The sequence below is a fragment of the Oenanthe melanoleuca genome, chromosome 4A, assembly GCF_029582105.1.
Source record: "Oenanthe melanoleuca isolate GR-GAL-2019-014 chromosome 4A, OMel1.0, whole genome shotgun sequence".
Classification (NCBI taxonomy): Eukaryota; Metazoa; Chordata; class Aves; order Passeriformes; family Muscicapidae; genus Oenanthe; species Oenanthe melanoleuca.
In genome coordinates, this window is record NC_079338.1 from 1,543,381 (window position 1) to 1,561,844 (window position 18,464).

General features: G+C 41.7%; 1 protein-coding gene and 1 long non-coding RNA gene across 7 annotated transcripts in view; one reads left to right on the forward strand and one right to left on the reverse strand.

The window, feature by feature from the left end:
• Positions 1-15,157, reverse strand: part of LOC130253043 (uncharacterized) — a 67,159-nt gene extending 52,002 nt beyond the window's left edge. For 3 of the 6 annotated variants that reach the window (XR_008840495.1, XR_008840496.1, XR_008840498.1), the window contains exons 1-3: positions 14,993-15,075; positions 14,489-14,615; positions 5,315-5,416 (exon numbers count right to left, since the gene is read on the reverse strand). This is a non-coding gene — a long non-coding RNA (uncharacterized LOC130253043). Of the gene's footprint in view, positions 1-2,570; positions 2,872-3,684; positions 4,204-5,314; positions 5,417-14,488; positions 14,616-14,992 lie in introns of those variants that run through there. The other 3 variants (XR_008840494.1, XR_008840497.1, XR_008840493.1) reach the window with 3 other exon arrangements.
• On the forward strand, positions 6-16,668 carry LOC130253041 (homeobox protein CDX-4-like). Its single transcript, XM_056491288.1, has 3 exons — positions 6-2,654; positions 12,098-12,243; positions 15,151-16,668. The coding sequence occupies exons 1-3, from the start codon at positions 2,222-2,224 to the stop codon at positions 15,403-15,405; spliced, it is 834 nt and encodes a 277-aa protein (XP_056347263.1). The 5' UTR covers positions 6-2,221; the 3' UTR covers positions 15,406-16,668.
• The last annotated feature ends 1,796 nt before the right edge of the window (positions 16,669-18,464 follow it).

Consider the following 18,464-nt stretch of genomic DNA (forward strand, 5'->3'; position numbering starts at 1 on the left):
AAGTTTTGTTGAATGAACATAATTAGAAGATTTTGCAGACAGCTGGAGGGCTCCAGTAAAGGAGCAAATAAATGCTGCTTCTTCCTCTGGCTGATTTATTGCTACACCTGCACTCAGGAGAGGCACTGAAATGCCTACAAGGATGAGGCTTCAACAGTTTTGAAGAGGAAGAAAGGAAATGAAATCAACTTACAGCAAAAAGATGTAAAGAATCTTTCTTTGTAACTATTTCAACACTCAAGAGCTACTGAGCAACCACAGTGCTCTAAATTTGAGAAGGGAGGAAAACACTCAAGTTAAAAACAGGACGGCCCCACTACATTAAAATCCCTCTTTAACTGCAGACAGGTTGTCCAGAGACACCTAATTCTAAATTAGCCAACTGTGATTTATTTTGCTGCTGCAGCAGAATTAAGCAGTTCAGATCCATGACCCACTGATCACTGATTTCCCTGGATTTGAGAAGTCCTTCCCAGCAGCTCTGCTGGGTAATTTGGAGTGGCCAGCTGTCACAGATGTGCAAATTGCAAGCGAGTGAGCTCACATATGCAAGCAGCAGAAACTGCTTCTGGCAACTTCCCGCCGCCTAATGATTTTTAAAATACCTTTCAGCAATTACACCGGCAAAACATCAGCCCCCAAAAACAAGCAAACAAGCAAAAAGCACAAATTCTACCCAAGTGCACAGCAGGAAAATCTGAAATACTCTGAGCAGGTAGCTGTACTTCAGAAATTATCAGTCAAAAAAAGCTTTTTCCACAACTCCAGCCCCAAGACACGTTGTGAATGCAGCCCAAGGACAACGTTCTCTCACTAAAGGAAACAACAGTGTTGTCAGGTGTGCAAAGCGGTTCCTTCCTCCCGAGAACCTGGGAGTTTAAATAGTGTTAAAGTGCAAAAGACTCAGAGAAAAAATACACCTCTGAACAAAGAAAGAACTCATTATACTTTGCACCTGTTTAAGGAAAAACTCCTTTTGACAAGTCGGACCATTAATAAAGGTGCAATTAAGTATCACGTCGTTAAAGGAACAGGAATGAAAACAGGCTGAACTCCCATTAAGAGGCAATGCTGAGGTATCTATCTCGTTTAAAAAAAGAAATGCACACTTTCTCTCCTTGCTCCTGGTTACAGATGATCTCGTAGGGATTTGTTACTCACAAACATAAGATTGCTCCTGAAAGTTAGGAAACTGCTTTCCTGAGCTAAAAAGCTATAATTTGTTCCCATATTTCCAAGAAAAGGTGTTACTTATTGTGAAGAAGCACAGCGATGAGAACAACAACAAAAAAAAAAACCTTCAGGGAAAACTATCACTCATTTCAATATCACAACCAAGACATAAGCACAGGGAAAGTGACAAATTCTGCATTCTCTCAATAACAGATTCCCTTTCTGTGAATGTTGGAGGTTGGAATAGAGGAACTTCAATCGCTGTGGCAAGCAGCCAGCTCATGAATAGCTTGCTAACATCAACAAGACTATTCGTATGAACAAATGCTCAAAATGACTATGAGACTTCTTGTATATCCTTTGTAATGGTAAAATCACCGGGATTACTGTGGTTTCTAAGTGCTCTCCCACACAGATGAAGAGCTGAAGTCAAGAAGAGTGCTCATGTGAGGAGCTCTGTAAGAGCTGCATTTAAACACTGAACTGCTCCTTTGGTTTTAGTTTAAAAAAATAGAGCACATTGGAGCAGAACTAGTATTGGACCAGCAGGCACCAGGCTTTGAGTCACTCTGAGTGCCTGAAGTGAGGTCCTGACATGCACTGCTCAAGAAAAATACAACTTCTACTGCCTGAAGAGTTATGGTTAACTCCGTGCTCAGCTCTGCTCGAAGACCACGGGATTTCAAACCACATTCTCAAAGTAAAGAACGGGGCTGGCAATACATAAAGATCTGTGAGAAAGGAAGCACTGCAACTAGCAGCAAGGTGGGGTTGCCTGCATGGGCAGCCCTTCATTTGAATGCAAATGTAATTTTGGGGCAGGCAGTTATCTGTGACATCAGGCAGGACCTTAGTAAACTGTTACCACCAGCACCTGGTAAAACCATTGTTAATCATGTGTAGTAAAGGGACATCAGGGCTAGCAGGAGTCATTTATAGAGCCAGGCTGGGCTAGAAAAGAGAGAAAGAAAGAGGAGGGGAAGGGAGATCAAACAAACCCTGCGAGGAGCAGGATGTCCCAGCGAGACAAAGGCAGGCTGTGAGCATCATGTACGTGAGCTATCTGTTGGATAAGGACACCAGCATGTATCCGGGCTCCGCAAGGTGCACCAGCAACAACCTGCCCGTGCAAAACTTCGTGTCTGCTCCAGCCTACCCCGACTACATGGGATACCAGCCCGTGGCAGCCCTGGACAGCCACGGGCAGCCAGCGCCAGCCTGGGGCTCCCACTACGGCCCCCAGCGCGAGGACTGGAGCGCCTACGGCCCAGGCCCTTCCAGCGCCCTGCCCGCTGCCCACATCAATGGCTCGTCCCCTGGCCAGGGCTCCTACAGCTCTGCTGAGTACAGCTCCCTGCACCCCGCTGCTGCTGCGCCCCTGCCTCCTGCAGACACCAGCCATGCCCAGCACATCTCTCCCAACAGCCAAAGGCACAGCTCTTATGAGTGGATGAGGAAAACGGTGCAATCCACTTCCACAGGTAGGAGGGCGCGGAGGTTTTGTGCTCAGGAGAGATTTTTTTTTACTTGTTGTTTTGTCATTTGTGGGGGGTTTGCCAGGTTCTCTGTTCAGAGGGAAGGATTCAGATTAATAAAGATCCTGATTGCTCTGAAGGATTCTCTTTCTAGCAGTTCAATTATTGGATGCTGGGTTTGATCAGTTGATTATTTCTTATGTTTCTTGCTTGACCTTTAATCCTGTGGGAAATGAAAAGCAATGTCCTTTCACTTCTCACTTCAGATACGGTTTTTAGACTTTGTGATATTCAATAGTCGTTTTTGGGATGAAACAGTATGTACTTTGGGATGAAAAGTATTGTACTCACCACCATCTATTCTTTGCCTACTTTCCTCAAGTTTTGGAAAACCTAGGAAAAGTTCAAGTAAAATATGCACAGCAGGGGGGTGGCAGTAAGGCTTTCTACCAGAAACAACCCCTCCAAACCTCAAAAAGCTGAAATGAGATCTGCAAGATCAAACAATGAGTCAATGCTTTAAAAACAGGCATGATAAGGAAAGGCTTGCTTCACTTTGTAGTAGCAGCTCTCAGAATATGCAGATCCATGGTAACACAGCCTGGTAATACAGCCACAGATCAGGCTCTGCTCCATGGCACTCGAGGAGTACAAAATAATTCTTCAATTGTACTTAAGCAGTAAAAATCAGCCATGAAGCTTGAGGAAAAGGTTCTGTTTGATTGGGAGGAGGAACAAGAGAAAAAATATAAATATTGAGCATCCCTAAAACAAAAATCTGCATCCTTTATATGAAAAAAAACATTAAACAAGAAAGGAAAGAAGAAAAAGAGGGAAAACTGCCTGAAAAGAACAGAGGCATAATTTGCTGTATCAAAGTATTTGATCCTCTGAGGTGCTGAGCAACTTTGACGTGCACTGAGATCAGTAGAAATTAGGGATACTCAATTCCTCCCCTAAAGAGATGCTCCCAGTATTTCAGTGTTCCTTCCCTTTCCCTCCCTCCCTCCCTCCACACATGCCTGTAAATAAAATCTTCAAAGCAGGGACTGAATCAAGTTCTGGTGGAAAAGCAATTACTTTTAACAGACATTAGAGAATAGAAAGTAACTGCATAGAAAAGATGTCTGTATTAAAAGAATGCATCAAATTTGCCTGGGCAGAGTCCTCTCCACTCCTTCTGAACTCAACCTTAGTTCATAGAGAGTTTACAGAATGCAACAGAACAATCAGAAAAGGCTGTTGCTCTGTGTGAATAAGAATTTGGGAGATAAAAAAGTTTATATTTTAAAAATAGTATTTGTTCTTCACTGAATATTATCCAAGAAAAAACAAAAGAGGGCCTGTTTGGAAAAAAACTTGCAGCTTACTTTTGAGGAGTCCTTACAAGGGCAACAAAATTGTTCACTAATTGTGGGATTTACAGATGGTAAAAGCCTTGCTTAAAATATCCATTGCTCCTCATCCCTTCCTTACCTGCTTTGTGCTCCTGTGCATTCCAAGGGAGCAGGGCCTGATTTGTTCTGTGCTGTCCCTTTGATACTGGGACACTGGGCTAGATTGATACAGCACACACATATAGATATATATACACATAATATAAAATATCACATTCTAATTGCTGCACAAGAAGCACTTAGAGATTTGTCACTTCCCAAATTTCAAGCCTGCAAAGCTCAGAGCACTCACAGCAGAGCTGGCAGTGTCTCCTTTCTGGAGTGGTCTAACAAGATTTTGAGCATATCTGTGTCCAGAACTGGAGAAATCAGCATGCCATAGGAACAGACCCTCCAAATGCTCCTGGGCCAGTGGAAAGCTACACTGAAAAGCTACTGAGTGCTGCTCTAGGGAAAAATCCAGAGAAGGAATTCTCCTGCTGCTTCTTTCTCTCTTACATAAATTTGTTTTTCTGCTAGGCCAGACAGGCTCAGAGCCAGCAGATCTGCTTCATTGGAGTTGGCTCCTTTCTCTTCCTTCTCTCCTTATCCTCTCTCTTTTTCTGTTCAAAAGCAAGGGCACTGTTGTCCTTCATGGTTTCCCTCCCCCCACAAAAAAAAAAAAAATTAAAAATATTTTCCCTTGCAGCAGTGTCAGCTCTAGGACAGCACCTGAGTGAGTTTGGTTCTGTACATGCAGGTGTAGCAGTGATTTCAGGTGTGTCACCAGGCTCACTGCAAATGTTGCTTGCTGGATCATGATTAAACCCCTCATCATTTTCGTAGATGGAATCCAATTCTTTTCACATCCTTAAAGCTGTCTCTGTTCACTGAGCATTACCCCTCTGTCTCTTTACAAAACCTTTTGGAATTTCAGTAAAGGTTTGGTGTTGCAAGAGTGAAGGGATCACACTTATTATTTATTAGCTTTCCTTATTCCCTGTGAACAGATACAAACCACTGTTCTTAATTATGAAAAAAAACAAGGCTCAGACTTACCTGAGGTGATCACAACAGAAATCATTTAAACAAATTAATTTTGTTATTTATTCATTACATGCTGCAAAGCACTGATTATCAATACTAATACTACCAATAACATTTCACTGTGAAAACAATAATTATTAAAGCAAGTAATTTTTGCAAGATAAACTCAGAAGTGTGAAAGAAATGTTTCTGTAATCTTATCCCTTTAAGACTCAGAGAGATTCTTGCCAAAGGTTCACTCACTTTGAGTAGTCTGGCTTGGAGCAAGGCCCTGAATCCATGGCCTTCCCATCTCCAGAGATTTCATGGTTTTCTTCTCTTACTGGTCCTTTGTGGCCTCATGTCCTGACAGATGACAAAAAACCACTTTATTGCAATTTCTACCACTGCCTCATGCCCTCCAGGTCCTTTGATACTGTTATCTACACAACTAACCTGAAACAAAGGAAGAAATGATTTCATGTTTTACTCTGTAACTTTTAAAACAACATCAATGTAAAACCATGTGTTCAACTGATGTAAAGTGACATTGGTGAGGTTCCCTGAAACCTCTGGAAGGTCTCACTATTTAGTGTGATATTACCATCCTGATTTAATACCACTAGAATGCATTTTCTGCAGCAAAGTCCTGCTGAGGGTTTCATGCATCCTTGTGTCTGGCCCTGCCTTGGCACTGCAGAGTTTGGGGTTGGATCCTCAATGCAGAGCACGTAGAATCCCTGTCTCTGCACTCCTCAAGGTATTGAGGACACAGGAAAAAAAGCCAATGTGATTTGACTCAGAACACTTGAAGGAGGAAGCACTGAGTACTCAGGATTTTCAGCCACAAACTCTGAGAGAAAAGACTCCTCTAACCCTTACACTGCTCCTGTCTCCTCAGCTTCCCCTGGAGAGGGTGAGCACAGCCAGGACAAGGAGCAATTGTAACAGAACAGAACAGAGCCACAGCTAGAAATGTGAGGTGGTAATCACACACACACACACACACACACACACAAACACACACAAAACGTAATTACAGGCAAATTCTTTGATGGAAAGTAGAAAAAAACCACCTTAGAAGAAGCTACAGATCTCGTCCTGTTGATTTCAGGATTTTTATGGAGCTGTGTCATCACTCACACAGGAGCAGACTTGACTTTATGACTGTGTGAGAAAACAACACACACCTGTGGTAAAAGTGTGTCCAAAACACTGAGCTAGAGCAGTGAAATCCCAGGAGAATTTGCTCACAAAGCTGAAAGTGCACCTTAAGATCTGCACTTATGTTACCATAAAACAGGGTGGGGACAAGTTTTGAAACAGGTGAACTGATTTAGAGGTGAGATTTTTTTTCCTGTAGATGACAACTCTCCTATCATTCTTCTTCAATAAAAATTTACTCTGCAGACATGAAGACAGTTTTCTGCTGCTAATGACAGGAGAACTGAGAGCATCATGACTAAAGGCACTGTAAACGTATCACACTTAGCCTTTGAAGGAAGGAGTTCTAGTCCCTCAAATCTAAAAAAGAGGAACAAGATGTCAAATGCTGAATGCTAAAGAACATACAACACTTGGGAAAAATCTCAGTTAATCACTTTCCTTTTAGTCTATACAGTCATTGGCAATGGGATTTCCCCTGGTTTGCCACTCAGAAATCCACCTACATTTTCTGCAGGTTGGTGCTTCTGCCTGTCCAGTCATTGCTTAAAGACAATAAAAATGACTCTGCTATAAAATTCCTTCTGTATGATGAAGATGAGTAGAAAAGTTTTCACTAGCAAAGGGAAGAACAGAATTTGGCCAATGAGCTTTATTCCAGAATAGCAGAACATAATCAAAATTGGAAACAGAAGGGAAAATTAAAGTCTGTTGAAAGGTTTCAATTCTATTATTCTGTTCTGGTTTTTTCAACATGACCAATCTGAGCATGTATAAAAGAACAGATGAGCAAGGTGCAGCAGAAAATACAAACACAGAATTTCACAGAGTTTCACAAACCTTTAGCACCTAACTTTGCAGTAATGCACAGGACCAGGACACTTACTTATCCCACCAAGGTTCCTGGCAGGAATATTATACAGGATTGGATCTATGTCACATTTTCTAATACAGTGTCTGCTGGGGTTTCTTCAATTTAGCTTTACAGAACATCATGTGCAGCACAATCTTTGTCTTCAAAACTTATTTAAAATTATTTTTGCTTCACAACTTCTATTAAGTCAGTGAAACTACAGACTTAAGTCAAAGAGAATTTGCTCCTTACTTTTTCTACACTTTTAAAGTACATAAGTAGTTAGAGTCATAAATAAAACTTTGATTCTGTCAGTCTATATCTTTATAAACTCAAAAATTAACATCAGTTTTTTAAAAGTAACAGAGAGATGCAGGTGGGAACTGATCATATCCTCAGGCCAGAAGCTGTTTCACATTTCTGTGATGATTTAAGGATGATTTCAGTCACCAAGGACAGACATAACTTCCTCTGAAACACTGCTAAACCCTGGAATCCAGGTTGCAATGCTTTGTCAGTAATCCCACACTATCAGGGACATCTTCAGGTGCCTTCTGGATTTTATTAAAGATGCTGCTTTCAGTGCCTGCAGAATATTCCTGAAAAGTTAAGAGAGGAGGCTCTGAAAGAGGGCCCAGGCTGGTTCTAATGCTAATTTATTTTGCTTTGTAAACTAGTTGTGAGGTCTGATGGTGGGTTTTTTTTCCTTTCCTGGCCTACATTGTCTGAGGTTTTGAGGCCTATCTGTCATATTGAGGCAACAGACCCTTTTAACACTTCACTTTGCTTTGATATGCACTCTTGTCTCTTCCTTCTCCCTCCTTTCTTCAGGAGTTATATTGCCGGAAAGGGTGATGATTTTCACAGCAAATAAAGAGGCCTTCTCCCAGCTTTATTGTCTTCAGAAGAAATACTCTGTGAATTTTATGACCAATGGGAAAGCTGTTCCCTTCCCCCAACCCAAAACTTGGCCAGTCACAAAAATTGCCAGAGTGGGTGTGATGGAGCAGCATTGTTAAACTATATCCCACTAAGAGATTTCCAGCTCTGAAATGTCTGATTTCTCACTGCTCCAAAGGCACTCCTCAGCAGCCACTACTGCAAAAGAGGGTTTTGACAAAACTCCCTCTTCTTCTATAGGTCATTAAACCCAGGAAATCCACTCCCCCAGCACAAAGGCAGGCAGGCTGCAAAGGTAGCTGCTTCAAAACCCTTTTGTCTCATTTCTCTTCCACCCAAGCACCAATAGCCTCTCCAACCACAACTCCTCTGTCCATGGCAGAACACAGTCCCTGCAGAACTGACACAGTATTGCTGATTATAATTTCAACCTGCCACTAACAAAAGATTAATTAAGATGGTACAAAGTCAAATGTGGGCTATTTCACTCACCTAAGTGAGGAAAATATACAGGATTTCACTAAAGAATTGGATTAATACAAGGACTTTTATCTTTGCATCATTGAATTCTGCCATTATGTCCTGAGAAGTGAAGAACATCCTCCCACTGTCTATGGGGCGAATCCATGAGCCCCACCTCAAATGTTACTCAGGTAATATTTCTCCTGGAAATAAAACACAATTAAAATTAAAGTCAGTAGGTCTGCAGAACACAGTGGAGTGGATCTGCTCTGTCTAACAGATGGAAATTAGAAGCTAAAGTCCCAAACAGTTTAGGGATGGGTTCTGTTGCTGCTGTTTGTTAACTCTGGCAAATAAAATGTGCTTTGCCTTTGAAAGGAAATGCCATGTGCAGACTAATTCCAGCATCCAACAAAGGCAGTAGGAAGACTTTCACTGACATCAAGGAGAGTAAAGGCCTAACAAACTAAAACATGGCTCTGCCAGAGCTAAAAGTAACTCTTGGAAGACTCTGGCAGATCTCAGCTCCCACTGTCTCTTGTCTCTCACAGACAGTATTACTCTACACAGGAAAAAAAAATCTAATTATTCAAGACTATACTTATGTGACACATCAGAGAATTTTTGTTAGAGTATTTTTCAACACTTCCTTACTTTTGCTTTTTACTTTTTAAATTATTTTCTTAAGGAATTAGATGTCAAAGTTCCCAACCTTCCTTCAAAAAGAATCCAGATATTATCAATTAATTTAAAAAACCTTAGAGTTAATCATACAAAAATAAAGGATCTTATGGGAGAAAGTTCTGTTTTCTGTGTACATTTAATTTCTTCTTCAGCTTAAAAAGAAAAAAGAAAACCAAACCACAACCCTCTCCGATTCAGGTTCAATAAGCTTTAAGCACTTAAAACCAGAAACAGGAAGGTTTTTCTTGAAGTTTACTACCTTGTTTTGGCAATAGAAGAACATTTGATATTTGTCTGTGCCTTCTGAATGAGAACAGAGGTCAAGATAAGATCACCTTGTTGCTCTTTTGTGTACTCCATCTTAACAGCACAAAGGATACTAAGGAAACATGTTAAACATTTTGTCCCATAGAATGACCCCAAATTCTCATTTGAAGAAGGAAAAAAACCCTTAACCAAACCACCAGTTAGAGAGATCAAAAGTTAAAAAATATCAAGTGAGGCATTAAAGCACCACAGGTGACCATATGTTAAACAAACAATTTACACTTCTAGTGAAGGAAAACAAATGTCCTGGTATTTATGTGGACTGAACTGAATCACTGCTGCTCTACAATTCTTACCTTAATGTTGTAAAATTAGCAGCACTTTTCACTTGATTATCAGTGTAAACCTCACTGGGCTAATTCTGCTTCCACTGCAGTTTCACAGTGGTGGAAATGTCCTGGACATCCTCCCCAGCCAGGCAGCACCTTCCCAGGCAGGAAACAGATTTGGGACAAAGGAGTTTGGCTGCATGGGTTGAGCAGAAGCCACAGCCTAAGGAGCAATCCCACACCAATTTCCCCTATTGAAATATTCCAAGTAATCAGGCTGATGGCCTTAGGAAGAGTTGGATGATGCCCAGAGCATTTTAAAGGCACTGTGGATGCTCCCCCAGGGCTGGAACATGGAAGCTGAAGGACCAAATTCTGAAATTCTGATTAAGACTTTATTCTACAAGCCTGGAGAGAGTCCTACAGAACCCCTTTCTTGTAGGGTGAGTCAGAATCATCCCCATCCAGGCTATAAAAGGATTTATTAACAGCATTGCACTGCCCAGGACTTCCAGTGCTCACCAACTCTGGCTCTGAGATCTATTCAAATACTACAAACAGGAGCAGAGCCTGAAGAAACTTCTAATGCAAGCAATAGGTTGGTGAGCCAAAAATTCTTAGAAATAGCAAAGTCCTGACTGTCAAATACTGGAAGAGATGAAAGTGCCTCTATATGGTGTGCATGGCAAGTGGAAGGCAATGTCAACTTTAAATGTGTTCCATAAAAAACAAAGAGACACCACCTTTCCCTCCACAGATGGGGAAAAACAAGAACCCAAGATTTTGCTGTAGTCCTGTATGCTGAATTCTGATCTTTGGGTGCTCTGAAACTTCAAAAGCAAGGGGAGTAGGAAGGAGGGGCTGGGTGGGAATCAGGCCTTTGGCAGCACTGAGAGATGATCCCTCCAGCTCCTCTCTCCAGCCAGGGAAAGCTGATGGCTCTGGGGCATTCAAAATTACCTGCTCTTATTAGAGTGTAATCATTAGGAGCTTGTGGCACCAGTGTTTTGAGGAGTTAGGTATCCCTATAACCTTGTCAGAAAAAGCTCTGTAAGCAAACAGGAGCTGCTGTGCAAAGCCACAGGACACCTGCAGCAATAGCAGATGGGTACAGGTACAAACACCTCGAGTTCTGTGCATCACCTGGGAGAACCTGAACCTGGGGGGGCTCTTCTGCTGCAGTGGCCACTGAGGGGACAGATTCACAACCTCCAGAACTACAATGGAATACAGAGAAAAAAATATACTGAAAATATATTTCCTGTCCCAGATAATTCACTGGCTAAATATGCACATTTCAAGGAATGTCCATATAAATACAGGTAAACAAGGAAACACCAAAAAATGGAAAGATTGTGGTCAGCAAAGATGATAACATTGGTCTTAACACAACAATGATCCAATCTGTTAAAAATGTGGGAAGACCTCAGGCTTTGGCTTTAAGCAGGTGCTGATCTCCAATATATTGATTGCCTAATGTGAGCAGAAACCACAGAGGAAGGGAACCAGCAGCAGCCTTTCCCATTCTCAGCTCTCTTTCAGAGCAGCCACACATTCTGTCCTCAGAAATGACCCCGTATGGAATCCATAAAATTTCAGCTCCTTGCATCTGTGTTCCCTGGCTCCTGTCATCTGCCATTGCCTTTTAATGCCCTGGATGCTGCTGAGCTGTGTCTGCTCTACTCAGCTGCACCCACAGCTGAAGGGAGGCAGCAATGCTGCTCCTAAAACAGCAGATGCTGCAGTTCCCTGCCCATTGTGGAGAATTATTGCTTGCCTTTTCTCTTTTTTATGAACTGTCATCTGAAAATCTATGTTACTGTTCCCTGTGCTGTTATCAGGTCGTGGGCAGATTGTGCCAGACTTGACAGGAAAACACAACCTCCAAATTGCAGCAACAATCACAACGTTGTAGGATTTTTTCTAGCAACAACAAGTGAAGAACTTTGGAAGCTCTCAGTGTTTCCTGTGCAGTAAAATGTCCTTCACAGTTTTCTCAGGCAGGTAAGAGTGTCAGCTCTAGGGACAGAGACAAGAGCAATTCAACACCAGGCAGGAAGCTTGCAGCAGAGCTGGGAACAGAACCCAGGTTTCCTGGCTCCTTGTTCTCACCAGGAATTCCTTCTCTTTCCCAAATGATAACACAGGGGTGATAAAGAGCACGAGAAGCAGTTTATTATCTATTTACTAAGGAACAAACCTAATATCTGATGGTATGAACCTCTTGTGTTGTAAATCAAGACTGAGTTAAGGGAGTTGCTCTGGGTAAGTGCATAGAGAATCAGGTCTAAAATCCCCCCAGACATTTTCAAATGTAAAGCCAGATATTTTGTGTTACTAAAGTGAAAAAATTCTAGCTTGAAGCAATGTGTTCTTCTTTCAAAACAGGTAAAACAAGAACGAGAGAGAAGTACCGAGTGGTTTACACAGATCATCAGAGATTAGAATTAGAGAAGGAGTTTCATTACAACAGATACATTACAATCAGGAGGAAGTCTGAACTTGCTGCAAACCTAAGACTTTCCGAGAGACAGGTAGAGTATGGATCCCCCATCCAGGCTTTCCTTTGAATTGCTGATTGCTGCTGAGGAGATGACTGTATGGTAAAGAGCACAGAAGTGTTAATGCCTCCAGTAACCAAACACTGGGTTCCCTTTGCAGTAGTGCCAGAACTAGAGCTGTGCAATAACTCAGAAAATGCAAACACCAGCTTTTTCCCATTCTGAGAAACACGAGTTAAAGCACATCACCAAAATCCTGCCTGGATTTCTCTCTGGGCAGTGGTAGCAGGGAGAATTCCATGCTGAACTTTCTAAAGCAGAAGTCCTGGTTCTGCTGAAGTCAGTGGGAATTCCAGAACCAAGCCCAACAAGGTTGGGATTAGAGGAGATGGAAGTGATGAGCTCAAGTGTGTTCAGGACACTTGAAGGGTTTTGTTTGCTTGGCTGCCTTGTACCTTTTGTTAAAGATTTCCTACATACGTGCTACTCTTTCCTCCTGCCCCATTTCCTCCCCTCCAAATTCCCAGAAGTTAAATCAAAACACAATCCCTGATTAGGCCTGATTCACTATTGTTCTATGGGCTCTGCTGAGCAGGAATAGTCCAGAACCCACCCAGTTGCAGCTCTGTCCATCCAACCTGAACCTGGCTCACACAGCACGTGCTGAGCTTACAGAAATGGAGAAGAAAATATTCCTCAATCTGCTGCTGAATGCCAGGATTTAATTGCTGAAAATTAAAATTGTTTCAGCCAGGTATAAAAAAATATACTAGGTGTCTTTTTGCTGGCTGTTAAATTAATTATTCTGAATTTTAATATTACGACCCTGCTTCTGTAAACTGGTGATATTTACTTGAAACGTCCTAGCCCAGTGATAATTCCTGATGGAAGTTTTTGTTAGTGTATTTGAAGAGGTGAAACAAAACTATGTGATCTATTTTTTTGTATATATTGGGGAAACTTGACAAGAGCTTTTGCAGTATTTGTTCTTCTTCATCATTATCAATATATCAAGAACAAAATTAATTCCAGCTCATACAACCTACAACTCTGAAGTGTATTTTAAAAATGTAAGATTAAGTAAAAATACCTGATAGATTCCCAGCACCAGCCTTTTGTACAAATTAAACAACTCCATCACACGAGCACAACTGAACTATCCCAAATTCCTCTGCACACCACTTAAAACCTGAATTGATTTTCTGGAAAAGCTTTTTTTCTGCCTCTGCCAAAATCCAAAATTCACTGGAAGGAATATCTCAAAAGGACAAAGAACAACCGTTTAAACAAGAAAGGAAAGATGTAACATCTAATTAAGAAAAGAAAGGAAAAATGAAGCACTGTTAACATAGGAAGGATACAGAAATAAAGGAGATGATGAGGACGAGAAAGAAGAGAGAAAATCAGACTTCAGGGGAAGAGAGATTGCATGGAAAAAAGAATATGGAAAGGAAGGAGGGCAACAGGTAAAGAATAAGTCAGACAGATGCAACTGGCCCTGACAGCTTTTAGTCTGACATTACAGATCTGTTCTTACTTGGACTTAGTTGATAATTGGCACATGGCCCTGAAGTGCCTGCTAATTTCTCTCTGCAGATCTGCTTTCCTAGTTTAACAACAAACCAGAATAAAAATCACAATGCACAGGCAGGTAAGAACACTGAAGCCAGAGGGTAATTCTGAAAGGTTGGTTTAGTTTTTAGGCTGTTTCATCTTTGGCAAATGTATGAGACAAACTGAATGCAAGAGATCTGAGAGGGCTTGAGACTGGTTCAATGGAACATAATTTGGTACTGAAGTGATATTGCAGAACTAAGACAACAGAAGGAACTGCCAAACATCTCTGATGGCAGCCTGGGATTTAAGAGACCTGGTTTAAATTTACACCAGCTTTGCATGTATTTGAATCCTTCAACTGTAAAATGGAATAGGAATGCCTCCAGGAGAAGCACTGAGACTGTCACAGAGAGTTCTTACAATGTTTTGTTGGGCATCACCAGTGGTTTTCTTTTAAAACACAACCTGCTAGTTGCAGATGTTATCACCTCTCACTGTTTTACCTCCTCTCCAGTCATTACTCTCTTTCCCTTTCTAGTTTCTATCAGAAAGTTACTGAACAGACCAATATTTCTCAGTAAAATATTGATTTTTTTCCTTTGGGTTATAGAAAAACAATGACAGAAGTGTTTATTTTGCTGTCTGAGCAAGAAAACACAACAAACCTGAAAGAGGTAGCTCAGTATTTTAGCTGCAGTATTTTCAGCTGACCATTTCTCACCTTCAGCTCACATCCTCAATCAAGATCCACCTTCATTCCTTCCCAGAGGTGGCTGGGTGGCTGTGACAGGGCAGGGACACTGGTGGCACTGGACTGTGTGGGAAGCAGCAGCAGATTCTGGCTCCATCTACAAATGAAGTAGAAGGCACTCAGCTATTCAAGCATTGCTAAGATGATATTTTGAATTAATGTTGTGTATTGCTGGTGAAATTCTGCTCAGAAGTGAGTTTTCACTGGTTTCCACACTGGAACTCATCCAAAGCTTCTGTGCCTGAGTAGCAGATCCTGGCTTGCCCTGACTAGGGCATACAGTTTTCAGTGTAACAATACTCTTGCAAAATTTTGGCAATCACTAGGACACATGAGATTCTGTTCTGTTAGATTTTGTTTCAAAAAATTAAATAAATCAGAGCTCATTCCAAAAGGAAATAACTGAAGTAACAACAAGATTCGCTTTTTATCAAACTATTAATAAGTATTTTATAATTAGATAGGAAATATTACCTGTATATAAAACAAGCAAACAGCTCTGTTGTCTCAGTTTCTCATTGCTTTCTCAGAGGTCCTCAGGCCACTGATTTTCCCTATGATTCTGTGACTACACAAAGGACCACATTCAGTCTGCTAGCAACTGAAAACAACTTTCCTCTGCTCCTCTGCAGGTGAAAATCTGGTTCCAGAACCGCAGAGCCAAGGAGAGGAAACTCATGAAGAAGAAGATGAGTCACTTCGACGGCAGCAGCCTGGGCTCTCTGCAGAGTGACTCCGGCTCGGTGAGCCCGATGCCCGTTCCCGAGGCACAGACTCACTCGGAAATGCCCGGCTCCCTGTTCCCAGCGCCGCCCGCCCCGGCCGCGCTGCCCATGGGCGGCTTGCAGCACGCGGGGACCCTGCCGCAGGTGGTGGCCTCGCAGTGACACCGCGGGGGGGGCACCGAGCCCGCCGAGCGGTACCGGAGCGCTACAGGTGACGCAGCCTGGGGCACACCAGCTTCAAGGACAGCAAAGCAAGAGCCAGCTGGCAGGTGTGCAGCGCAGCAGAGCTCCCGAGGGCCACGGAACTGCGGGAGTCCCTCGGCAGAGGATGCCTGGGACAAGGCAAGGAGCCCTCCGGCTGGCCAGCAGCTGGGGAGCGCAGAGGGAGAGCCCAGGGCAGCCGCAGCCGCTTGTTCCACTGCAGACACACAAAAAAGCACCAAACTTGCCCCAGGCAATGAATCCCACACTGCTGAGCGGCTGTCCCTCGGCCCCAGGGAAAGAGAATATCCTGCTCCTTTGATCTCGCACAGGTCCATGAACTGATCCCACTTGTGGACTCGACACACGCATCTTGAGAAACGCAAACCTGGCTGATGTGTTCTGACCCACTTGATGGAAAGCCTGGAGCTGGGTGGCTGCACTCACTACACGTTCAGGGCAAAGGTCAGGGATGAGCTTTTTGGAATTTTTGTGGGTTTGACAGGTATGATTTCCAATGCTCCATACACTGGTATCCACAGGCACTCTTCGATCTCACTATAAATGTTTTGAAAGCATTTTGGTATTGTGAATCTTGGCCCAAGTTCATTTTCGAACAAAGAAAATTCATGTCAGATTCATTTTGGATCCTAAAAGAAAGAGCAAAGTGGGGCAGAAATCCCTTTTAAAAGCTTAAGTGCTTTGAAAAGTGACTGCATTTCATGAGACAGCAGAGCCCATGGATTAAAGATGCAATAATTGCATTCAACCAATTTTAAACTTGGTTGAGTTTTATGAGTTATTGAGACACTAGTAAAATTTGAGAAGCCAAATTAATAGAAGAAAAAGCAAACAAAATGCTTCACTTAAAATAAAGCTCTCAGCATTTTTCATTTGGGTCTCAATTCCTGAAGAGCTGATCCTTTCCATACTAAGCAGAATTCGGTGGTAATCAGTACTTAAGAATAATCTGGATACTTATTTCCCCAATATGATTTCCAATTGCATGTGCAAAACTTTTGTTTGCAAAGGGAAAATTTTTAGAGCACATGAGTGATTTGGGAATTTATATCCTCATTGTCCAAAACAGTTTAGAAATTCAGGATGCTTATTCTCAGTAATTTCCATCAAGGCATCCCCTGAAATCTCTGTCACTGTTGCAAAAAAGACTAAGGAGCATTAAGTAATTTAGGCACTACATTCTTGGGTTTGTTCTTTAATTATAACAAATAGTACTATTAGAGTATCAAAATGTTGGTGATGTGAAATTACTTTGTATATAAAGAACATTAAAATAAATGCCTTTTTTCATAACCATTTTGCAATGTGTATCAGCTACTGCAGCAAGTGAACGAGCAGATTTTCATGGTTAGTCTGTTCTTGAATTGCAATATCAAATTTAAAAGAAGAGTGATGGTAAAAGAGTTTAGAGAAATTAGAGGAGCATGGGAAGAGCAGGATGGTTCAGGGAGCTTTCACTACTTAGTAAATTGATTTATCGTTTTGTTTGCAAGAAGGACAGTGCTAAACAAAGGTCGATTTCATGAGATGGAGAAGGTGCATTGTAAAGTTCCCACTCATTCCTGTCCCAGTGCTGCTTCATTTGCTGCCAACAGCACAGGTAACAGAGGAGAGAGGAAGAAGCTGCAACTCAAAGTTCAGCAACAGAAAGTCTCCAACTGATTTCCACATGGTAGGAAAAGAGGAACATGACAAAGAGCACTTGGGAACAAAAGGGACTTCCCATCCTCATCACTGAGCATTGCAAGCAAACTGCTGTGCCACAAAGGAGCCACTGGATTTACCCAAAAGAGGAACCCACTGGAAATACACAGCACAGCCATTGTGCTAGCACAGGGAAATGTTAGAGATTTTATTCACATACACACAGATATTTAACTTAACAGAGACTGGAAAAAGCTTCAACAGGAAAAGTATCCTCACATTGGCCAATTAAATGGAATTGTGCTTGCAGACTACAGAAAGAACAATTTTTAAAAATCCAGATTTAGACTTTCAAAAGGTAAGAATACAGAGGGAAACTTTGTCTTTTGCACTGATATATGATAAATTAAGACCTAGTTCTAGCTAAGTGATCAGAAGCCTGGCCCCAGGGTTCTGCAGAATCAAGTACACAGCTACCTATTTTAGTCACATTTTCATGACACAGCTTAATTTCACATTAGCATTTCTGAAAGGAAAAAAAGTACTTCAAGGAAGAACTTTAAGAAATGTGTCTGAACACAACTTCTTTCTCTTTAAAATTATTTAAACATCATTCAAAGAGAGTGGGATCTGGCAGAACGAGCTGGTTTATCTTGTTTACATGTAGAAGAGTTATTGAGGAAGATAAGTGACCACTTTGAAGATCTGCTTCATTTCTGCTCCAGTTTGCTGAAAGCATGCTTGCCATAGGTTGCTATGTGTTTCCAATCAGAAGTTGTTAAGTACACAAAATAAGGCTGGATTTTATTTGCAGAAGCACATGTTCAAAGGTTAAAATTTATTGCTCCAAAAGCAGTATCTATAAACCAGGGCAATAGCTTAGAGATTATTAACCTTCTAGTTATGCCAGTGGCTGTTTTAAGTAGCTCGATTTTTTTGTAAGAATTCCCAGCAATCTCTCCAGTTAAGTATTTCAAATGGGCTCTAATCCTTTAAACAGTTGCCTACCAAACCCCAAAGGAAGTGATTTTTCTCTAAGAAGTTTGTGCAGTGCTGTTAACTTGCTGTACTCTGTCCAAATAAAAATAAAAATTGCAGACAAGTCAGCTGAAATTATTTGGGTGCAGCACTGTGGGTTATGAAATACTGGTGCCATCCTCAGGCTAATACTTTCTTCCTGACTTTTGGGTATATCAAATAACTCATCACTTTTATCACTTCTGAAAACTCAGGACACTAAAGCAGAGTACTGTGAAGATTGATTGGTTGTTAGGGAAGTGCCTTGAAGAAGAAAAGCATACCTTAGGCTACATCACAGGAATATCTAAGCCCTTAATCCTAATTGTGATTAAAAG

Excerpts from the sequence above, each read along its gene's own strand:
- LOC130253041 (XM_056491288.1), top strand. The coding sequence starts at position 2,222 with ATGTACGTGAGCTATCTGTTGGATAAGGACACCAGCATGTATCCGGGC. Across the intron at positions 2,655-12,097 it reads GGTGCAATCCACTTCCACAG|GTAAAACAAGAACGAGAGAG; the intron begins GTAGGAGGGCGC and ends CTTTCAAAACAG. Across the intron at positions 12,244-15,150 it reads TAAGACTTTCCGAGAGACAG|GTGAAAATCTGGTTCCAGAA; the intron begins GTAGAGTATGGA and ends GCTCCTCTGCAG.